The 19,118-nt window shown below is 37.2% G+C and overlaps 1 protein-coding gene across 7 annotated transcripts in view; it reads left to right on the top strand.

Moving 5' to 3' along the window:
* fcho2 (FCH and mu domain containing endocytic adaptor 2) overlaps positions 1-15,099 on the top strand; it is a 50,130-nt gene extending 35,031 nt beyond the window's left edge. For 2 of the 7 annotated variants that reach the window (XM_023822973.2, XM_023822978.2), the window contains exons 16-29: positions 1,157-1,199; positions 2,026-2,108; positions 3,562-3,591; positions 4,525-4,977; positions 5,500-5,618; positions 5,734-5,863; positions 7,120-7,179; positions 7,942-8,053; positions 8,845-9,000; positions 9,839-9,971; positions 10,487-10,686; positions 11,179-11,243; positions 11,493-11,657; positions 11,980-15,099. In XM_023822973.2, coding sequence (XP_023678741.1) covers positions 1,157-1,199; positions 2,026-2,108; positions 3,562-3,591; positions 4,525-4,977; positions 5,500-5,618; positions 5,734-5,863; positions 7,120-7,179; positions 7,942-8,053; positions 8,845-9,000; positions 9,839-9,971; positions 10,487-10,686; positions 11,179-11,243; positions 11,493-11,657; positions 11,980-12,002 — 1,772 coding nt within the window. In that variant the 3' untranslated portion in view covers positions 12,003-15,099. The remainder of the gene's footprint in view (positions 1-1,156; positions 1,200-2,025; positions 2,109-3,561; positions 3,592-4,524; positions 4,978-5,499; positions 5,619-5,733; positions 5,864-7,119; positions 7,180-7,941; positions 8,054-8,844; positions 9,001-9,838; positions 9,972-10,486; positions 10,687-11,178; positions 11,244-11,492; positions 11,658-11,979) is intronic. The other 5 variants (XM_023822975.2, XM_023822976.2, XM_023822977.2 and 2 more) reach the window with 5 other exon arrangements.
* The last annotated feature ends 4,019 nt before the right edge of the window (positions 15,100-19,118 follow it).

A 19,118-nucleotide genomic window follows, 5' to 3' on the forward strand; every position in this document is an offset into this window, starting at 1 on the left:
CTAAAGTGTGTAGGCAGAGCTGGCAAGTTAACAGACTTTGATAAACTAATTTTCATTACTCTGCAACATTCTGGCAATTGGAATTTTGACACCGTTGTTATTTACTATTTTCAACTGCCCTTGTTTGTATATATATTATGTTCATAGTAATAATATATAATATATATTCCACTTAAATCAGAAATTCTGTTCTGTGCAGACAAAAAATATTCACCCCGAGTTTAATACACTATTTGAGGATGCACATTGCTTACATTATAATACTTACATTAAGATTTTTAAAGAACATTTTGGACATACCCTTTCCTTTACCTGCTCCACTGGGGGTGTCATCAGACGTTCCTACTTCTTTGTCTCCCTCTAGACTTTATTTTTCATGCAGAAAATGAAATCTCATGCAGAAACAAATCGGTTAACTGAAACCTTTTGACTGCAACCTTTGTACTTCCTACTTTGTAGTAGGAAAGGTTTCCAAAAGTGACAATGGCAAAAACTGTATTTATCCTCATTCTTTCAAGATATGACAAGTTTTTAGCCACCAGCTCTTTTTAATGTTTCCCATCATTTCTGAGCCCAAAATGGCGCAGCGACTTACAGTTCTTAAGAACTTCCAATTTGCCAAATACATTTTGTATCATTTGCGAAAAGCCTCAGATAGGATTTGCTAATGGTAGATGGTAGGATCCTGTTTAATGTCCTCACAGCTTTGCTCGGATGACACAACGCATCTTGCTGATGGAAACTTTTGGAAACATTTTTCAGTCTCCCTTCAGCTAAAACTCTGGCACTGGGTAAATGCAGTAAAACTGGCATGTTGCAGATAAATAATTTTTCCATTGTTTTAGACAGACAGCCATATGTTTCTCTGTTTTATTGTCTTGAATTGGCACCAGTGCTAGAGAAAAATGTGTGGCCTGCTATTCCAGATCTTCACAGACGTTTCTTGTTCCATTCATCAATGAAGTCCAGCTGGCTTCTCCTTTATCATCCTGTTAAAAGAAATATTTCGTTTTCTCCATCCTTTTTGGTGGTGCGGCTATGTTCTCACTATGTAAATCGTGTATTCCTGTTAAAAAAAAAAACACACATTATTTGGACTGGAACATGCTAGTCAAACATGCATTGCCATTTACATGTTGCGTTCTGTCTGATATAGGTGATGAGCTGGCAAAATCCCGGGTGCAGGCGTCTTGCAATGAGTAAGTCACTGAGAGGGTATGACTCTGCAAGAAGATTCATCCATGTTAATAAGCTCAAATCTGTCACAGTTGTCATTTTGCAGTCCAGCACAAATAGCCGACTCCATTGGCCTTATTCAGATTTCTCTAAAACCTTATCTGGTAAACCAGGATACTCTGTAACATCAGGGATTGTTATAAGGTCTCATGCTGAGCACTTCGTATTATTGACAGTGACTGTTATAAATGCATATATGTTGCGTGTTGATATAGACATTTATTGCTTGTATGCCTGTAGTGTATTGATTTGGTGATCTGGCTCATTTTTACCTTTTTGTAAGTTGTCTCATCTGTTTCCCAGCATCACTCTTTTATAAACTGTAGAAGCTGTCATATAAAATTAGTATGGTTCTTCTGGAAAAAGAGCAGTAGAGATACACCCTTGAGGTTGAATTTAAATACCATTAGATCCAGCTGTATTTTTATAGAAAATTAACTTTCTGTGTGTGGAGCAGTGCAAATGTGAGCCAGGGCATCACTACTGAGATGCTTCTTGTTGTTTGCATAAAATCATGCTAACATAATTTACCTAAGAGTTTGCCTTAACATGTTTCAAATTAATTTATATGGGTACAAATCAAGTAATCTCTTTACTTCAGTGTAGATTTAGTATTGAAATAAGACCATTATTCAGCAGAAGCCAATTAAAATAATTCATTGGTTTGTACTTCTACTGATCTTGTCCAGTTATACTGTAATCAGTTTGAGATTAATTGTCTGTATGCTTTATAAAGATGAGACGCAAGCGGTTTGACTTGCATGCCAATGAGATTTCATGTTTCTGCAGCAGCAGACCAGTCAGCAGTGACCTGCTCTCCCTGGACCCCTTCGGCCCCCCCCTGGCAGCCACCTCGGTGTCCTCGTCCACAGGTAACTCCTGCCCACCGCCAACAGTCTCGCCGTGGCTTTGTAGATATTTTCAGCTTTGTACTCCTGGATGATTTGTAAGCAAAGGAAAACGTGAACAAAATGTAAACTATTATTTTATTAACCGTAAAACTACATTTATTAATGTCTTGTGTCCAAATGTGTGTGCGTGTGTGCGTGCGCGCGCGTGTTTTTGGCCAATTAAAACTAGCAGTCATACTGCACTCCTTTGAGTTCCCCTGCTCGCTTTATGAAATGTTTTGCTTGTCTGGCAATGACTCCTCTGTCTCTGAGGTCACTAAGAAGGTGTCTTGTAAACCTGACACACCAAATACCTTGTCTTGTACATACCCGTTAAGATTCTACAGGACTGTTGCATTCCAGAATTACTAGCCTCTTTCAGTTGCACAGGTATCCATTGACTTGCATCCAGGTTACGTTCCAGAAGGGAGGACATAAGTAAATCTGTATGTGTCTTGATAATTATAGGGGAAAGGTCAAATACACTGTACAACATGATGCACAATGAAGTACATGTGTGATTTTTTTCTTAGTAACAGTAAATAAGAAAAAGCACATTAACACAAAAACAATAAAAAGTACATATCTATTTATAATTTCGGTACATATATATAGTATGTATAGTATTTTAAGTCAGATATGTACTGTGCATTATGCAACTAGCAGCACAATAGGTTTGTTTTGGTTCTTGCCGCTTGCCACAAGCATGGTCAATTTTATTAAAGCTCTTCTGGAGCCTTGGATGTACATATGACTGGAGGTTACTCAATAGGATGCAGGTCGATGGATACCTGTACAGTATATGTGCTTTCGCATACATTTTTAAACATTTTCATATACAGTTTAAAACACTGGCAGTTTTCAGCATTAAATGTATAACATTTTTATTCATTGTTTAATTCTGCCAATGCTTAAATATGAGAAACCACTCTTTCAGTTGTGTTTAGTATGCATATGGCAGTCTACAGATGTGAGTACTATAGTGTGAGTGCTCTCTTGCTCTTTGGTTCCTGTTTAAGTAGAAATATTGAACACTTGTTTAAGGGCAATTATATTGGCAGTAACCATGGCTAGGCTTAGTCTGAATCCATAATTAATGGACATTTAATGTAAAAACTATATACTGCCAGTAAGAGAAATACAATTGCGCATTGTGTGCTGTGGTATGACCACTGATCACCAAATTCAAAATTCAAATTCAAAAATTAAGCACCGTCAGAATGCTGTGTAAATATTCATAGTATAGTGTTTGAGGAAAATAATAATTTGTGTTACTGCAGGAACTGCCAATGATAATTCCCACAGTTTGGTTTATTGAAAGGGGGGCTGCTGTCTTAGGTTTGTATTTTCTTGTGTGTTACAAAGCATTAACATCCTCCTTGCACTCTTTTAACTGGATTCCTTTTTATTATTCCGTCTTCTTTCCAAATTAAAGAGTGTGAAGTTTGTCCTACTAGTGATCCAGGTAAAGCAACAGGGAATATCAAGCAATAATTGTTAATGCTCAATAATAATAATAATAATGATAATGATGATGATGATGATGATGGCAGATGCACTTAAACCACATTGCCTACCAAATTATCTTATTAATAATACTTATTTATTACTTATTAATACTTATTTAATCTCTATATTTTTCTCACAATTATTCAATGCATACAATTGAACCATTGCAAACTGACTTATTTTCTCATGCTTGTTTACAAAATCTCCTACGGTGAAAATTTCTGTTTCATCATGCTTATAGCTCATCCACTGCACTTATACTTTTCTGTTCTCCTTGAAATGTATATATTTTGCAGAGTTGTTTGCAAAAAAATTGTTTTCCCATGTGAATAATAAAAGCTATTTTCAGACTTCAATTTTTTTTTTATTGTAGTGAAGAAGAGTGCATGGTAACTACATTTGTAAATGTTGTTTTGGCTGTTAGATTTTTTATTATAAAACCACTTTGAATTTCCTTTGAGTCCTCCTTTCACCATACATAGATTTCCTCAATTAAAACATTGCGCTACAAGGGGGTTTTATTTATTATTTTAAAATTAACAATAGATGTTGTGATCCTGTTCTGGGTAATGATCAAGAAACTTTTGTTTGTATTTATTTATTTGTTTGTTTGTTTGTTTAGTTTTATTTTAACTTTGTTTTGATTGTGTGTATTCCCCCCCCCCCCCCCCACCTTTTTTCTGCTTAAATTAAATGAATATGCTGACATCATCCTCAGACCGTTAGCCTTTTTGGTTGATTTTCCACTAGCCTGTTTGCCCTTAGTGTACAGCATTCTGAGGAATATACACATGGTTATACTCAATGCATGTTTGTCGTTTCTGGTGTGTTTACCTCATCTGATGTCTTTTCACACTGTACTGCTCTGGACTTCCATCCCCTTCTCTAGCCAAGAAAATCTTACATAAAGAAGGCCCACCTTTCTCAGCCGCTTCCAGTCCTTCACCTTGGCCTTTAAACCAAACTCTTCTGGGACTAAACCCACTAGTACACACTAAAAGCCCCTCCCCCGTCCAGCCTGACATGGGGGACCCTGCTCAGATGGCACCCGAGAGCATGGACATCTTTTCCTCCGTCTCCTGGTCCCAGAGCCAGTGGATAGCTTTCGATGATGAATTCGCACCCTGCAGGCGGTCAAGCTCCACCACGAGGGACCCAACCAGACTGCCGCTGCGGACACAAGCAAAGTCCATCAAGTTCTTCTCGGATGACCCGAGCGACCCTTACAATAGCATTATGGGTGGCTCCGGTTCCCTTTTTGAGGAGCCCCAGAGCACCGTAAAGCTCTCTCCAAATTCGGGAGATGAAACCTTCACACCCTCCGCCATCCAAATGCACCATGGTAACGAGAAGCATGTTGTGTATGGCTGAGCATGGTATTGATGGCTTTGTTTTGGTTTTGCATCTTCATAAACTTTAAGACTAGTTATTTTGTTACTACTCTTATTGTTTTACAATATTTTTGATACTGTATATGTCAGTACCTTGCTAATCTAATTTTTATTACTTTTTTAGAATGTCATTGTTTATTTTTACATTTTGCTTTTTAGTTTGTAGTTTTGTGGATTTTTGTTGTGTGTGTGTGTGTGTGTGTTATTTTCTTTGCATTTTTTGAGTTGTTTTGTTTGCTGTGCTTTCATATTTTCAGTGGACTGGAGCCTGCCAAAGTAGTGTTGAATGTCTGGAGGTCGTCCTCGTAACACTTTTATTGTAGATTGTTTAGAGTTGCAGAGCCTTTACATGTTAACTGATTTATTTCAAACTACAGAAGTATTGTGTGCTGGTGGGTGACTTGACCTCACCCTTTGCGTATTGCTCATTCATGAGCCCTCCATGTATTCATCCCTTGTTTGTTTGCTTGCAGCGCTGCCTCTTCATGCCAGACCCACCACGCCATTAGCTCCAGGCACCTTAGTGCCTCCACCACGACCATCCTCCAGACCAAAGCTTCCCACAGGCAAACTCGCAGGCATCAATGAAATTGTAATTTTCTCAAGCAGAACTGTGCAAGGGCACATGTTACACACATTGTGGTTTAAAGGGGGAGTCCTTGGTGCTCTCTTAATGGAGGGATCATCTTTGTATTCTCCACTAACAGGTCAGACCTTTTAGCCCTCCAAAGATCTCCAATGCAAGCCCTCCTCCGACTGCCCCCCTGGCCCGGGCTGAAAGCTCCTCCTCCTTGTCCTCCAACACCTCTCTGAGTGCCGGGAACACCCCAACAGTAGGTGAGTGTCAAGTCACATGAACATCATCTGTGCGTCCATTCGGCCGTGATCTTCACGCTGCGGTCTAGCTGTTTCAACCATCGGCTGCTACATTATTATTATGAAAACAACCATGCCTTTGTGAACACCTACTCTGCAACACTTAACCATGTCGTAATGTATGAGAATGCAAAAAATCGAATGGGCTGTAATCATGAATATCTTGACCTGGTGTTTTACATGTGAGCTTTATTTAAATACGCGTAAGTCTAGGTTAATAGAGTCTCGTAAATGACTAAAAGATGTTTATAACCAGGAAAGGGATATCTCATCAATCTTTAAAGCATCTTTAAAAATAGAAACCTGTCTCAGTGAATGATATATGGTGGTGTGTGAGTCACTGTGCCTGTGAGTTGAAGGTCATTGGTTCAAACCCCTGGGACACTGTAGCCCTTTTTATCACCCTATTGCCCCAGGGGGCTATCTGACCCTGCTTTCCCAATTATACGTCACTTTAGAAGAAAACATCTGCTGTAAAATATGTAATTAATTACATTTAATGCTGTGTAGATTATTTGTAATTGTCAGTTATGACCAATGACAAAAGAGCTTTTGGTATTACAGTGGAATTTCCCTTAAATCAGTCCCTTATTATGAAAGACTTGATGTAACTCTGAGCCGGTGTTAAATCAGACCTGTGCCGTTATGTTTATTACCCAGTAGCATTTGAATAAAACATGGAAATCAGTAGTAACCCTCCTGCTTACAAATGCTGCATAGTAACCAGCAAACAAGATTTTCAAAAGGAGACAATGCCACTTTTAGCTCTATAAACCAGATTAAACTGAGAGCATTGTAATGTGTAATAACGACTTGTACATCTTCAGTTAATTGCATGACATGATAATTAGTTTGTTTACAAGATTACATCTATGAAAGCTATCTATATGCATATGCTAATTCAAGTACAAGACATCAAAAAGAATTGGTAGTGGGTGTGGTGTAATTATCAATATTTTTATGTTGAACTGTTATTCACAATGTATGTCCACTTACTTTACGTACCATTTTCATTCAGTTTACAAAATAAATGTGATCTTATCATGTAACCCTCCTCATGGGACTGAAAAATCCCTTTGGCTGACGCTCATTATAGGCAGAATCCATCTGATTTGAGACTGAAAATCTTTGCCACCAAACTGTGTGTCCTATTGCCCAAGTGGCCTGCTTGACGATGTCTTAATTTCCTTAATTTGGCCCCTGTTTCAATGTGAAAGATGAGGATGTGTTCATTGGGAAACTGCCCAGCTTTGAAAAGCGGTGTGACGCGCCTTCAGGTAGAGTGACGGTGGACTGGCCACCCGCTGTGTGTCGTCTTACTAACACAGCCTGCAGGTCATGGCTTTGCTGTGCTCAGTCTCTGTTTTTCCCCTTAAACACAATTATGTTTGGAAAGAAATTAATTTCTTTTTATATAAAAGCCAAGAAACATCTTCAGTTTGCTCTGAAAAAACAAGTCCAAATTGTTTTCTTCTCTGTAACAAGACACAATATTGGAGTTTATGAAATGACATTATATTAATGTGAATATAGCTTAATTTACTACACTTCTCTGCTATTTATGCAGAACAGGTTGTTGGTAATGGAAAGACAAATACAGTGTTTTTACAAATTTTATAGTGCTTCTTCAGATGTAGCCTAACTCTACACATACAGCATGTTATGTCACTATGGAGCAAATTTGATGTGTCATATAACAACTTCTAAAAATATTTTTACTTTTTTGCGCTGTGATATAATTGAATCAAAGTGCTCTTCTATGCACTAAATAGTAATACTTTGTCTAATGCATGAAATAACTACTGTTTGCATTTTTATTATCTGCTGTTATTAACAGTGTAATTATTGCCTCTCTATTCTTCCTTTTTTTCACATAAGTTACAGTTGTTACAGTTGGAAATATTGTTCCAGGAATCTTTACTGTTAAGTCCAAATACATTAGTTAAATTCTAAGCAGAATAGCCGAAAGTATATGCTATGACATGTCTATAATACATAAACTTTATTTACATTTTTTTGTCCCTCTCCTCTCCTAATAGGAACCTCTCGAGGCCCTAGTCCAGTCACTTTGGCCTCCCAGGACTCGATACCTGTCGCTGTGGCCTTTACAGAATCCGTTAATGCCTACTTCAAAGGCGCCGACCCAACAAAGTTAGTTTCACGTGACTTCTCGTGATTCTGAGTACAAGCTGCTGAAAAGGAAGTTTCAGACCATTAGGTTCTAACCTGGTGTTTCGCTGCCTTTAAATGAGGCTTTACTGTACCTTTAAGTGAGGCTTTACTGTACCTTTAAGTGCCTTTAAGTGAGGCTTTCACCTCTGTGCTGGGAAGTTATTGCCGCAGTCATATGACACAGTCTGTGCTCAATCTATTGCATGTTGTCCTGATTTGAGAAGCGGGTGCTTTGAGGGTCTTCTGTACAGCACATGGAAACGTTGACATTCTTCCCTTGATGACATTCTTTCAAATTCAATAACTCTCTTTGGGAACTGAGAAACATGTGCAATAAAACACACAAGCATTTATTAGTCAAGTTGATTTAATATAAAATTGTTTTACTGGGAATTGCATAATGGAATACTGTACGATCTTGTTTTAAAAGCTACCAGTTCACGTGTGCACAGAGACATGTCCAAAGCTTTGCTGACTTGCTTGCTTTATATGTAGATATTTACATTTTATTATTTTAAAATAAGCATATAATTATACTCTACTCACTTTTCTCAGTTCTGAGAGCAAATACATATCTGGTAATTTGTCCAGTACTATAAATCTGTACGCCGAGCAGTAATACTTCCTGCAGTTTCAATTTTGATAAAAGATGTGTGAATTTGGCATGTTTCGCTGTGTTTCAGATATTGTGAAAGCATTCTTGTTTAGGTTTTCGGTGATAGGCACATTGAAGGGTACTTACATTTTTATTTTTGATTTCTTCTCTTAAGGTGCATTGTGAAAATCACAGGAGATGTGACTCTCTCCTTCCCAAGTGGAATCATGAAAATCTTCACCAGCAACCCTTCTCCTGCAGTCTTGAGCTTTAAGCTGAAGAACACCGTCAAGCTAGAGCAGATCTTGCCTAATCAGCAGATCCTCTACAGGTTTCTATATAAGTTTTTACATAGAGCTAGACTAAGCTGTATTTATTTTAAAGATATGTATTTTTTAAAAAACATTTAACCAAGCTGTTACTCATTTATGTATAACATGAATTCAGAAATTGCCTGTTGAAATACTTACACAGTACTGATACATCCCACTTTGGATATCAAAGTTGAACACCAGTATTCCTAGAAAACATCCCATGAAAGTTATATTTTTCACATTTTATGTTCAAATCTGGCCTTTACCATTGACATACTTTGACATCAAACAATGATTGCTTATGATGTACATGTGGAAAAAGACAAAGATTATTTTTGTTTTATGGACCAGCTTTATTATGAGAGGGAAAAAAAAACAAAAAGCACATTTCTGGTACCAACGTAAAATAAAATATAATCTTCACCATCACTTCATGCTGCTCTGGAACTAACACAATAAAGTGAAACAACAGAGATGAAATTCAGGAAACCCTCCCATTAGGCAACACATTTGCTTCTTCTTCACTTCCACGATTGTGTGTCTGTGTTTCTTATTTGGTCGGCTTGCACTGCTTGTGAAACTTGCCATTTAGCAGCATATCTGGTTGCTATACTCATGTTTCATAACAAAAAATCTTGTTTAAAAAGAGCAGCATTTTGATAAACCAACAATACACGTTATAACAATCTCTTTATGTCTTGTGACTGTAGATCATTGTGCAGTGGAAAGTATCTTTTCTGGATTTATTTTTCTTTTCCCAGCATGTTTAAATGAATGACCCCCCTGCCCCGCTGCAAAGCTCCTTGATCCATAAAGTGACACAGTTTTATCTTTGTAAATATTTTTAAAATCCAGTGATCCCTCACAAAGTAACTCCGGCTCTAAGGATTTCTGGCTGAACATGCAAAGTCTCACTGCCTACCTCAGGAAATTGTCAGAGCAAAACCCTGCTGCCTCCTACTATAATGTGGACATCTTAAAATACCAGGTCAGTCACTTCCATAACCTGTATACCACTTTTGAATTACTCTTGTTTGTACTATGTTGGATGTTTTGTTTTTTTTTTTGGGGGAAAATTACACAAATACTGTATGCTGGTTTTCTTCATGCTACGGCTACAGTTAACGTCCCTTGCCAATGATTTATTTACAAAAACATGCAGAGAAACGATTCATACTTCTGCTAAACCTATACAAAATCTGATTGGAGATGACAGGAATCATTGCTTCAGTTTTACTTGATTAAATGGTCATGATTGGTGCAAATTTGGGCTACCACACTGTTTGTGTGTGTCGAGTGTCATTTAGTGGACCAATGTTTTCTTGGGTTTGTGTCTGATTTTACGGCCACTTTTCTCTGGTTAGGTCCTAGCTTACAGCACACCTGATTATTGTATACACAGTCAATGTATATTGTAAATGGTATCTGGTTTCCATTTCTGTACGGTAGTGAGAGTCTTTGTGAAAACCGCTTTTGTATGAGGTTTATCTTGTCATTATGTAGGTTGTCTCAAATGGAATCCAATCCACTCCACTAAATCTGGCTGTGTACTGGAAATGCAGTCCCACCAGCACAGACCTACGAGTTGATTACAAATACAACCCAGAGTCCATGCTTAGTCCAAGCCCCCTAACCAACGTCCAGGTGCTGGTACCTGTGGACGGAGGAGTGACCAACATGCAGTCCCTTCCTGTCGCCATTTGGTAGGTGTTTAACACAAATGGTTTATTACTTTGTAAGCAATCAGCAAATTTGTATCGGCTGTATGAATTTATCATGACTGGATGCAATTGTGTCCATGATAAACTTTACGGAGTTATCACAAGAATTGATAATTAAAACTATAACAACAGAACAAACCAGCAAGTGCCCATCACGCGATGCTTGTGTGTATCAGAGGTTGCAATAGTACTATGACAAAAACTGGCCAATGTGGAACAGCAGTTTCAGCCTCCATAACAAGTCAGCGCTGTCTATAAATCTCCCTTTTTTATCAATAATCTGTCAGTGGATCTCAATTTGGATCTCAAGCTTCAAAATGGTTTAAATGTCAACCTTTCAAATGTGTTTGAGTAAAATTGAGTAAAGTAAAAATCACCTTATTTGCTAATAATTACTAAAGATTAATAAAGTATTTTAATTTTGAAAGATGTAAATATATTATGCTAAATGTAAATATATGTGTTCTACAACAGGAATGCAGAGCAAAGCAAATCCTTATGGAAGTTAAATGACATCTCAGAGAAGTCAGAGAATGAAGGTAAATATATATATATATATATATATATATATATATATAAATTCTAGTATGAGAAATCCAAGGATAGCTCATTGTTCTAGTGACACATTTTAATTACCAATGTGTTGCAAGTTTGATGAATACAAGATTAAACTGAAGAATGTTGAATTCCTTTAACTGCTTAATGTAATGTTTAAGGTTCCTTTCATTTACTTAAAAACGTCATGTATGTGAATTGACATTAATAAGGGAGCTTTTGTTTGTGTCTAGGTTCAGGATCCCTCAGGGCCAAATTTGACCTCTCGGAAGGACCATCTAATCCTGCCACCCTTGCAGTGCAGTTTCTGAGTGAAGGGGGCACTCTTTCTGGAGTCGATTTAGAGCTTGTTGGAACAGGCTACAGACTTTCGCTAACTAAAAAGAGATTTGCTACAGGTAAGATCTGGATTCCTTTTTGGTGTAACTTTAATAGGAATAATATGTGAAACACTTCAAAATGGTGTCACCATACAGCTTTGCACTGCATGCCCTTCCAGTATGTCTGACATTTCACATTTTGGCCAGGATATTATTCTTAATTATACTTTTAATGTGCTAATTGCCTCACTTATATGTCGCTTTAGACAAAAGAACTCAATAGCATATATGTAATGTAATTGCAATAGTGTGTGCTAACTGAATAAAGTGTTTTTTTAAGTTTACCAAATATTATTTGGCATGATGATCTGAATTTAATATACTTTATATTTAATTTTAGGACGGTATATGGCAGATTGCTGATGCTGAAGAATAGCTCGTCCCAAGAAGCACAATTTAATTATTGAAAATGTATTTTCAGCATTTTATTAATTGGTCTTTTTGTCCTATTTATAGAGCAAATCTGAAGGTTTTTGTAATGCCTTTTTTCTTGACATTGTTGGACCATCTTGGCATAAAATGAAATGCACCTTTTTCAAGAAATATTTTTACTACATGAAAATTAGCACTGAATCTTCAACACTGTTAAAAAGAATGAACTTGGGCTATCAGGAAATTATAACATTTATATTATAACACTTTGATTTATTCAGACTTTTATAAAGTCTGAACTGTAGAGACATATGCATAGATAACAATATGTGTAGAATAGATGCAGTATATCAGACTGCTAAAACTATAAATCTGCACTAACAATCTTTCCTGTATTTCAGACTTATTTACTGCATTAATGCGATTGCAGCTCTCACAGTGATAATAAATGATAATTAACAGATGAAATATTGGCAGATGAAATGAAGAGAAGGGGTTCATTTTCACCTTCCGGTGTTTCCACCGTGGTCTTTAATGACGACATATTGACTCGGGTGGTGGAATGTTCCCCTGGCAGCCGAGAGAATATATCAAAATATGATTTATACCACATATTTTCTTAATCATGTGCAATGATTCAAAGATAAGCTTTCACAAATTGATAATGTTTAGACATGAAACAAGTACATCCGAAACCCTGTCCAGGAATATGGCTAGATGGATAGACAAATGCATCTGTGGCACTTATAAACCTGCTGTTATTTGTTTGTACAACAAGACATTAGTGCCTCTTTTTACAAATATATAATAATGAAAATATTACCTTTTTTCTCCTTTTGCTTATATTGTATACTTTGTAGCACAGTATAAGAACACTTTGTGCCTATCATGAATACTATGCTAATTGGATGTTTAAGGGAAATGCTGCAGACTTGTGATTAGATTTTTTTCGACATTTGAAACTTTCCAAAGCTATTTGACATTTAGCATGTCTTCCAAAGTCATCACAGACATGGGCAAAATGTTTCTGTAATTGTTTTGTTATTTAATGTCATGTGCGCCATTAATACAAACTGTTTCTTATTTCCGTTAATTCTTCCAAACTGTTTTGAATTGGAATCAAATGCAGCCTTGATTTGGAAAAATGTTATCCGATTCTTCAGTTTCTCCCTGCCAAAATGTAAACCTATCTTCATTTATGCTTATAAGTAAGATACTGTATGCTTATAAGTGTGTGTAAAGAACTATGGAGTTATGTCCATCAGTCTAGAGTCCCATGTAAAGCACGTACTGCTCTGTGAGAAACCACAGTCAGTAGCCTTTTAGACATCGGCTCATTAGGAACCAAATCGTTTGTTTCAGTGGGGGACGAGCAGCACCATAACAGGCTACACAGTGCAGATTTAAGCATTCAAGGAATATAATTTTAACGGAATTTAGTATACAGTCTTTAATCACTAATACACTACAATTAAAATCACTAAGTTAGTACTGTACCTGCAATGAAATAAACAAATGTAACTAATTTATTGTATACTTACTCCATTAAAAAACTAAATATAAAAGCAAAATAACATACAAACAATAAAAAAGTAGATTTACCGAATATTTCTTTGCAGCACATTATAAAGATGGAACTATTAGTTGGGAAAACATGCATGGATTATTAAATAGGAGTACCTCCTTATTTCCGTTAGTACAATAGTTTCTGTATTCCATTGTAACTCAGCCTTATACATATCAAAATCTTGTAGCACTGCCAAATGGAGTCTTAAGACAACAAGTGCTGAGTGTATAGAGTTGCGCAAACATCATTTGCCTCCCTGCCCACAGTTAGTTTCAGATTTAGTGACATTTGTAATCAAGGGCAATAAACAATTGCTTTCAGCTGAATATGTCTTTGAAAGCCACTGAGAAAGTGATTGCTTTTTATAACTATTTGTGCAGTAACCTTTTTGTGTCCTGCTAAACATTTTTAGCAAGTTAACTTGTGAGGGGGTTACTTCCCCTCTTTTTTTAACAACAAAAAATGTCTACTGAACTTCCGGTGCTTGCCTTCTTTGACTGAATGCAATGATGTAAAAAAAAATTGTTGCCTTATCCAATTAAAGACCACCTTTGGAAGGGCTAGATTTTTTGGTTACTGATGGGAAAATCACATTTTCTATGTACTTGTATCTAAGAGAAGTATAATTATGTCCATATATAGTCTTTTATTTTGAAATTTCCATGGTGAGCATTCAGCTGCCTCCTTATTTCTCTCCTTTTATACTTGCCCATGTTTTTAATGAGGATAGTCTGTGGGTCTTCTGGCCACAACAAATACCTCTTATTGCACAGTGCTTAAAAGTCCCTTGTGGCTATTTGCGATCAACCGTTTCCTAAACTGTGCTGTCCACAATGCATGTAGCCTATGGAGAACTTTGGGCTTGTCTGTGAAGTCAGTATGAAGGATGTTTTAAATTGCAAATGAAGAATCTTTTCTATGCTCATAAGGAAAGACACAACAGTAGCCAATATGTCAGTCAAATGACTCTGTCAGTTTTAGCAAAAGTAATTCTGTGGTTATAAATGGAGTCAATACAATCAGTCACTGTCCCGTAGGACAGTTTCCCAACCCGGTCCTCGGAGACCTCCAACCGGTTCATGTTTTTGCTCAAGGGAGCAAAAACGTGGCCTGTTTAGGGGCCCAGAGGACAGGGTTGGGAAACACTGCCGTAGGAGATTGCTGTGTTGTTCTTGTTTCTGTTTTCAGGCTCTTACAAGCATGGAGTTGAAGTATAGGTCTACAGAAACTGAATATATATGTTATGTATATTTAGCAAGCTGGTTCTTGCTTCTTTACACAGAAATCTCTCTACGTGCTGCCTTGTAACATCTGTAAAATTCCAACACATTTGGAGCTGTAATCTCCAGTTTGTATGTCATCGTTGTCAGAAAAGAAATTTTAAAAAAATGTATATATAAATGAATGAATGAATTGTAAATTTTATCTCTGCTATGTCTGTCTTCACTTTATAACTCAATGTGCCTGTGATAAATGTTATATATAAAATATATAATATACCAATATAAAATTACAACCGAATGTAGTGTTTTGTGTTTAATTCACCTCCAACTTGTCTTTTTTTATTACTATTGTTTCTGTGGTATAATCCAACACTTTTTTAAGACAAAATGCAAATCTGATAAACGTTTCCGGTGTAACGATGAATTATGGGTGCATAATGTCTCTTTATCAGACTCAATCTGCTGGCCTGCACGCTTGCATTAAACAGATAGCCTAAAGCCATGCAGTCTAAAAACAAATGAAATGATGAAAGAAAATAAATCCTTTGTTTCTGACTGGGCAATGTCATGCAGATTAACCTTCTAAAGTTATCAGATGGAAAAATACTGGGAGTTTTTCTTGGGTGGTGGAGGGGGGGGGGGCGGGGTTGAACATTTGGTTCTGGAGAGAAAAGCGTCTGGTCTCCTACAGAGGGCAGCATATGACACCTGCGAAAATTATGTTTAAGGAAAACTACAGTTGTATGATTCGTTTTTTTTGTTTTTTTTTTTTACACGACAAAGTGCTTTTACACATATTATTGCCACCTCCAATACATTTTACAACTTCTACTGTCTGAACTTACTGTATTGCATGTTTTGTAAAATGATTTTATTTATGCTGAACCTGAAACACAAGTACAGGTGAAGAAAGTTACACTAAATGGCAGTAACAGCTAAATACTGAAAGCAATTAAAGCAGGTAAATCTTTACAGTCTCTGCTAACAATCTGCAATTTCCTGTTGTATCAGTTTTTTCATTGGTTGTGGATTGTGAAGATCAAATTTGAAGTCTTTCCTCACATTTTGAGTATGATTTCTGTAGTTTGTTGGATGGGCTAAAGGACTTCTTTTTCTTAAGTCATTCAAGTTCAAGTTTGGTTTCATCTGACTTCAGCAGGGTGTTAGATCACTTAGGTCCTTGGTTGAATAGTCCATCTGGGATTTGATGCTTATATTTAATAACCGCTTTCCCACATCCTTATAACGTGAGCAACTTTCATCTGAATATTATTCACAATTATCTTGGGATCTGAACATTCCATCTTTCAATTACTTTCTCAAAGTATATACATGCACACCTCATTTTAATTTACCAAATTAAAAATTAAAATGTTTTGTGGTTTGATTCTTCAAAGATGAAATAAGGAGAAATAAGTCGATTTTTCAAAGAATTTAAAACAACGTACTAGGTCCTTTAATGTCCACTAGTGTATCTAATTTTTTTTTTTTTAGAAAGGTAGCTCATTAACATTCGGATTACACCATGTAACACAGGGGCATTTCTAGATCAACTATCTGCAGTGTGTTAGCATGCCATATTATTTTTTTCCTCTTTAAGTTTTGTAATATTTCTATAAAGGAATGTAAATACTGAGAATTGTTATGAACACACTTTCTCATACTTTCTCAGACTTAGTGTCCCAAAGGTTGCAATAATTTAGGGTCAGTCATGTTCCAGCCATGCTATGTATTAACTTCCTAAATGTTTTACATGTAATGGCATATTGAGGTTTGTCTTTAGCTACAGTGTTTCAGTCTGTCATCCATTACATCATTTTATTTCAACTGCACCAGTGGTTTGAGGAAGCCAAAGTGAATGAGGATCGGAGTTAATTCATCTTTATTAACACCGTCATGATATTTATTTTAAAACAATGAAATTACGAATGAAATTAATCAGTAGAGAATCTGAAGTTATGGCTGATGTTCAGTCATTGCTAAACATGAAGGGAGATAGCTTTAAAAAGCGTAAAGTCTATGACTATTGCTTTAAATGAAGACTGCCTCTCCTACTTTAGAGAGCCTCCTTATAAATCAATTACCGAATGCTTAATGTTGAAGTCTAGGTGGTTTTCCAGATTGCCAACCACATATGAGAAGGACAAGATCTTTCAGTCCTTGCTGATACTGAAAACAGGAGACCGGATAGATTTAAGGAGTACTCTTTCATGCTTTCAAAAGCAAATTTCTTGACTTTTTTCAGAATTTTTTTAATATGTTTGGTCAATGGAATATTGCTTAGAAGAGTTAGATCTCCTTATATCCTGCAGTTAATTGTATTTTCTTTGTGCAGTTTCAAATTTATTTCATATTGAGAATTTCTGGAAGATAGTCTTAAAGGTTGGCCAAGCGTCCCCTCCCCTCTGTTCCCCATACAAATTAATTTTGTCTGTATATTAAATACTTTAAAAACATTTGACAAATTTGGACTTGTATTCATAGAGGCAAATTAACCTGAGATTCCAAGTTGGTTTGTAAAACCATAAATCATATCATCAGTTGCTGACTTGAGCCATTCCATGGGTCTTGGTTGCCTGTGAAAATGGTTTTCATTCCCTTCTCATGTGGGAACTGATGCAATTTTCCATGTGCTGGGGTAGATAAACCTTTGCTAGAGTTCAATTTGAGTATGCTACCAGCTGGATTAAGCATTCAGATATTACAGTCTGACTGCCTTGCAATTATTAAGGAAATATGTTTCTGTCATTTAGATATGACTCTTCAGTCCGAGACTGTGTGGAAAATTAGAAAATATTAGGCTCTGTTATTCTTTATTAGTAACACAGCTTACATATATTTGCTAAAATATAGTAAAAGGTAAGTAAGGTCAAGTCAGGTTGGGGCGCATGTACTGGAACAGGGTATCGCCGCACTCACCACATGACAAAACACCTCAGAATCTGGGCTGGTGAACCCCCAGCTTGCATGTGGTCCAGTCCCACCCTCTGGAAAGGGCCGTCTGTCTGCTGCAGCCAGGTGTTATGTGGGTGTCACCTTGGTCTGGTCCAGTCGCTCAGGTCCTCAGCAATGAGGACCTTGTGAGCAGGATCACCCTCAGGGAATCATGCCACATGGCTGTAGTGCCAAAACTGACGCTTCCTCACAATGCAGGTAATATGCCTCATTCAGGACTCCCTGAGCAACCGCTCGTTCAACACAAAGTCAAAACAGAGGTACCCAAGGATTCTCCAGAGACGGTACCAAAGGAGTCCTGCCTTCATCTCAGGTCACCGGATAGTGTCCATGTCTGGCAGCCATAGAGAAAGACAGGGAGCACCAGGATTCTAAAGACTTGGACCTTTGTCCTTTTACAAAGATATCGGGAGTGCCATAGATTCCTTTCGTCTGTCTGACTTCATAGGAAGAGTCACCAGAGACATGAATGTTGCTGCCGACGTTAGTAAACCTCTCAATGAGATCAACATTCTCCCTGCAGACAGACACACTGCTAACAGCTGTGCCCAGGAAGTCATTAAAGACCTGGATCTTCATTTTAATCCAGGACACTCACAATCCCAGACACTCAGACTCCTCGCTCAGTCTCTCGAGAGCCCTGATCACAGCCTCCATTGATTCTGTGAAGATCACAGCATCATTGGCAAAGTCAAAATCGGCAAATCTTTCCTGGTCAACAGATGCCCCTCAGCCATTGGACCCCATAACTCTGCCCAACACCCAGTCCAGGCAAGCATTCAACAGTGTAGGAGCAAGATCACACCCCTGAAAAACTTCAGAGTCTGCTGGGAAGAGCACAGAGGTTCTGCCTACACTCTGCACAGCACTCACAGTACCAGTGTACAGGCCGGCCATGACGTCCAGCAACTTCAGGGGAATCCTGCAAAGGCTCAGTATGTTCCACAGGCCAGCTTGGTTGGCTGAGTAAGACACTTCACAAAAATAGAGAAAGGCAAAAGAAACCCTGTTGAAATTCATGTTTGTGCTCCATGAGAAGGTTCAATGCCAGGATGCAATCGATGGTAGACTTCTTAGGCATAAAACCAGACCACTCTGGTTGCTGGTACGTAAGCAGGTGATCACGGCTCTCCTATGGTTTTTATAATTTCATTTTAGTAACACATAATTTATTTTAATTACCCTCTTGCTTCTTTTTAATCTGTTGCTAATCTATATTACATTTCCTTTAATTTTTATTTTCTTATTTCTTGTATGCATGTTTTCATGTTATATAATTTTTTTGTTTATATATTTTACTATGTGTGCAGTATTTGTTAATCAGTTCTTTCTAGACTAGAACGCACGTTAGGCCAACTCCTG

This window comes from Paramormyrops kingsleyae, chromosome 7, assembly GCF_048594095.1.
Source record: "Paramormyrops kingsleyae isolate MSU_618 chromosome 7, PKINGS_0.4, whole genome shotgun sequence".
In the NCBI taxonomy this organism is placed as follows: Eukaryota; Metazoa; Chordata; class Actinopteri; order Osteoglossiformes; family Mormyridae; genus Paramormyrops; species Paramormyrops kingsleyae.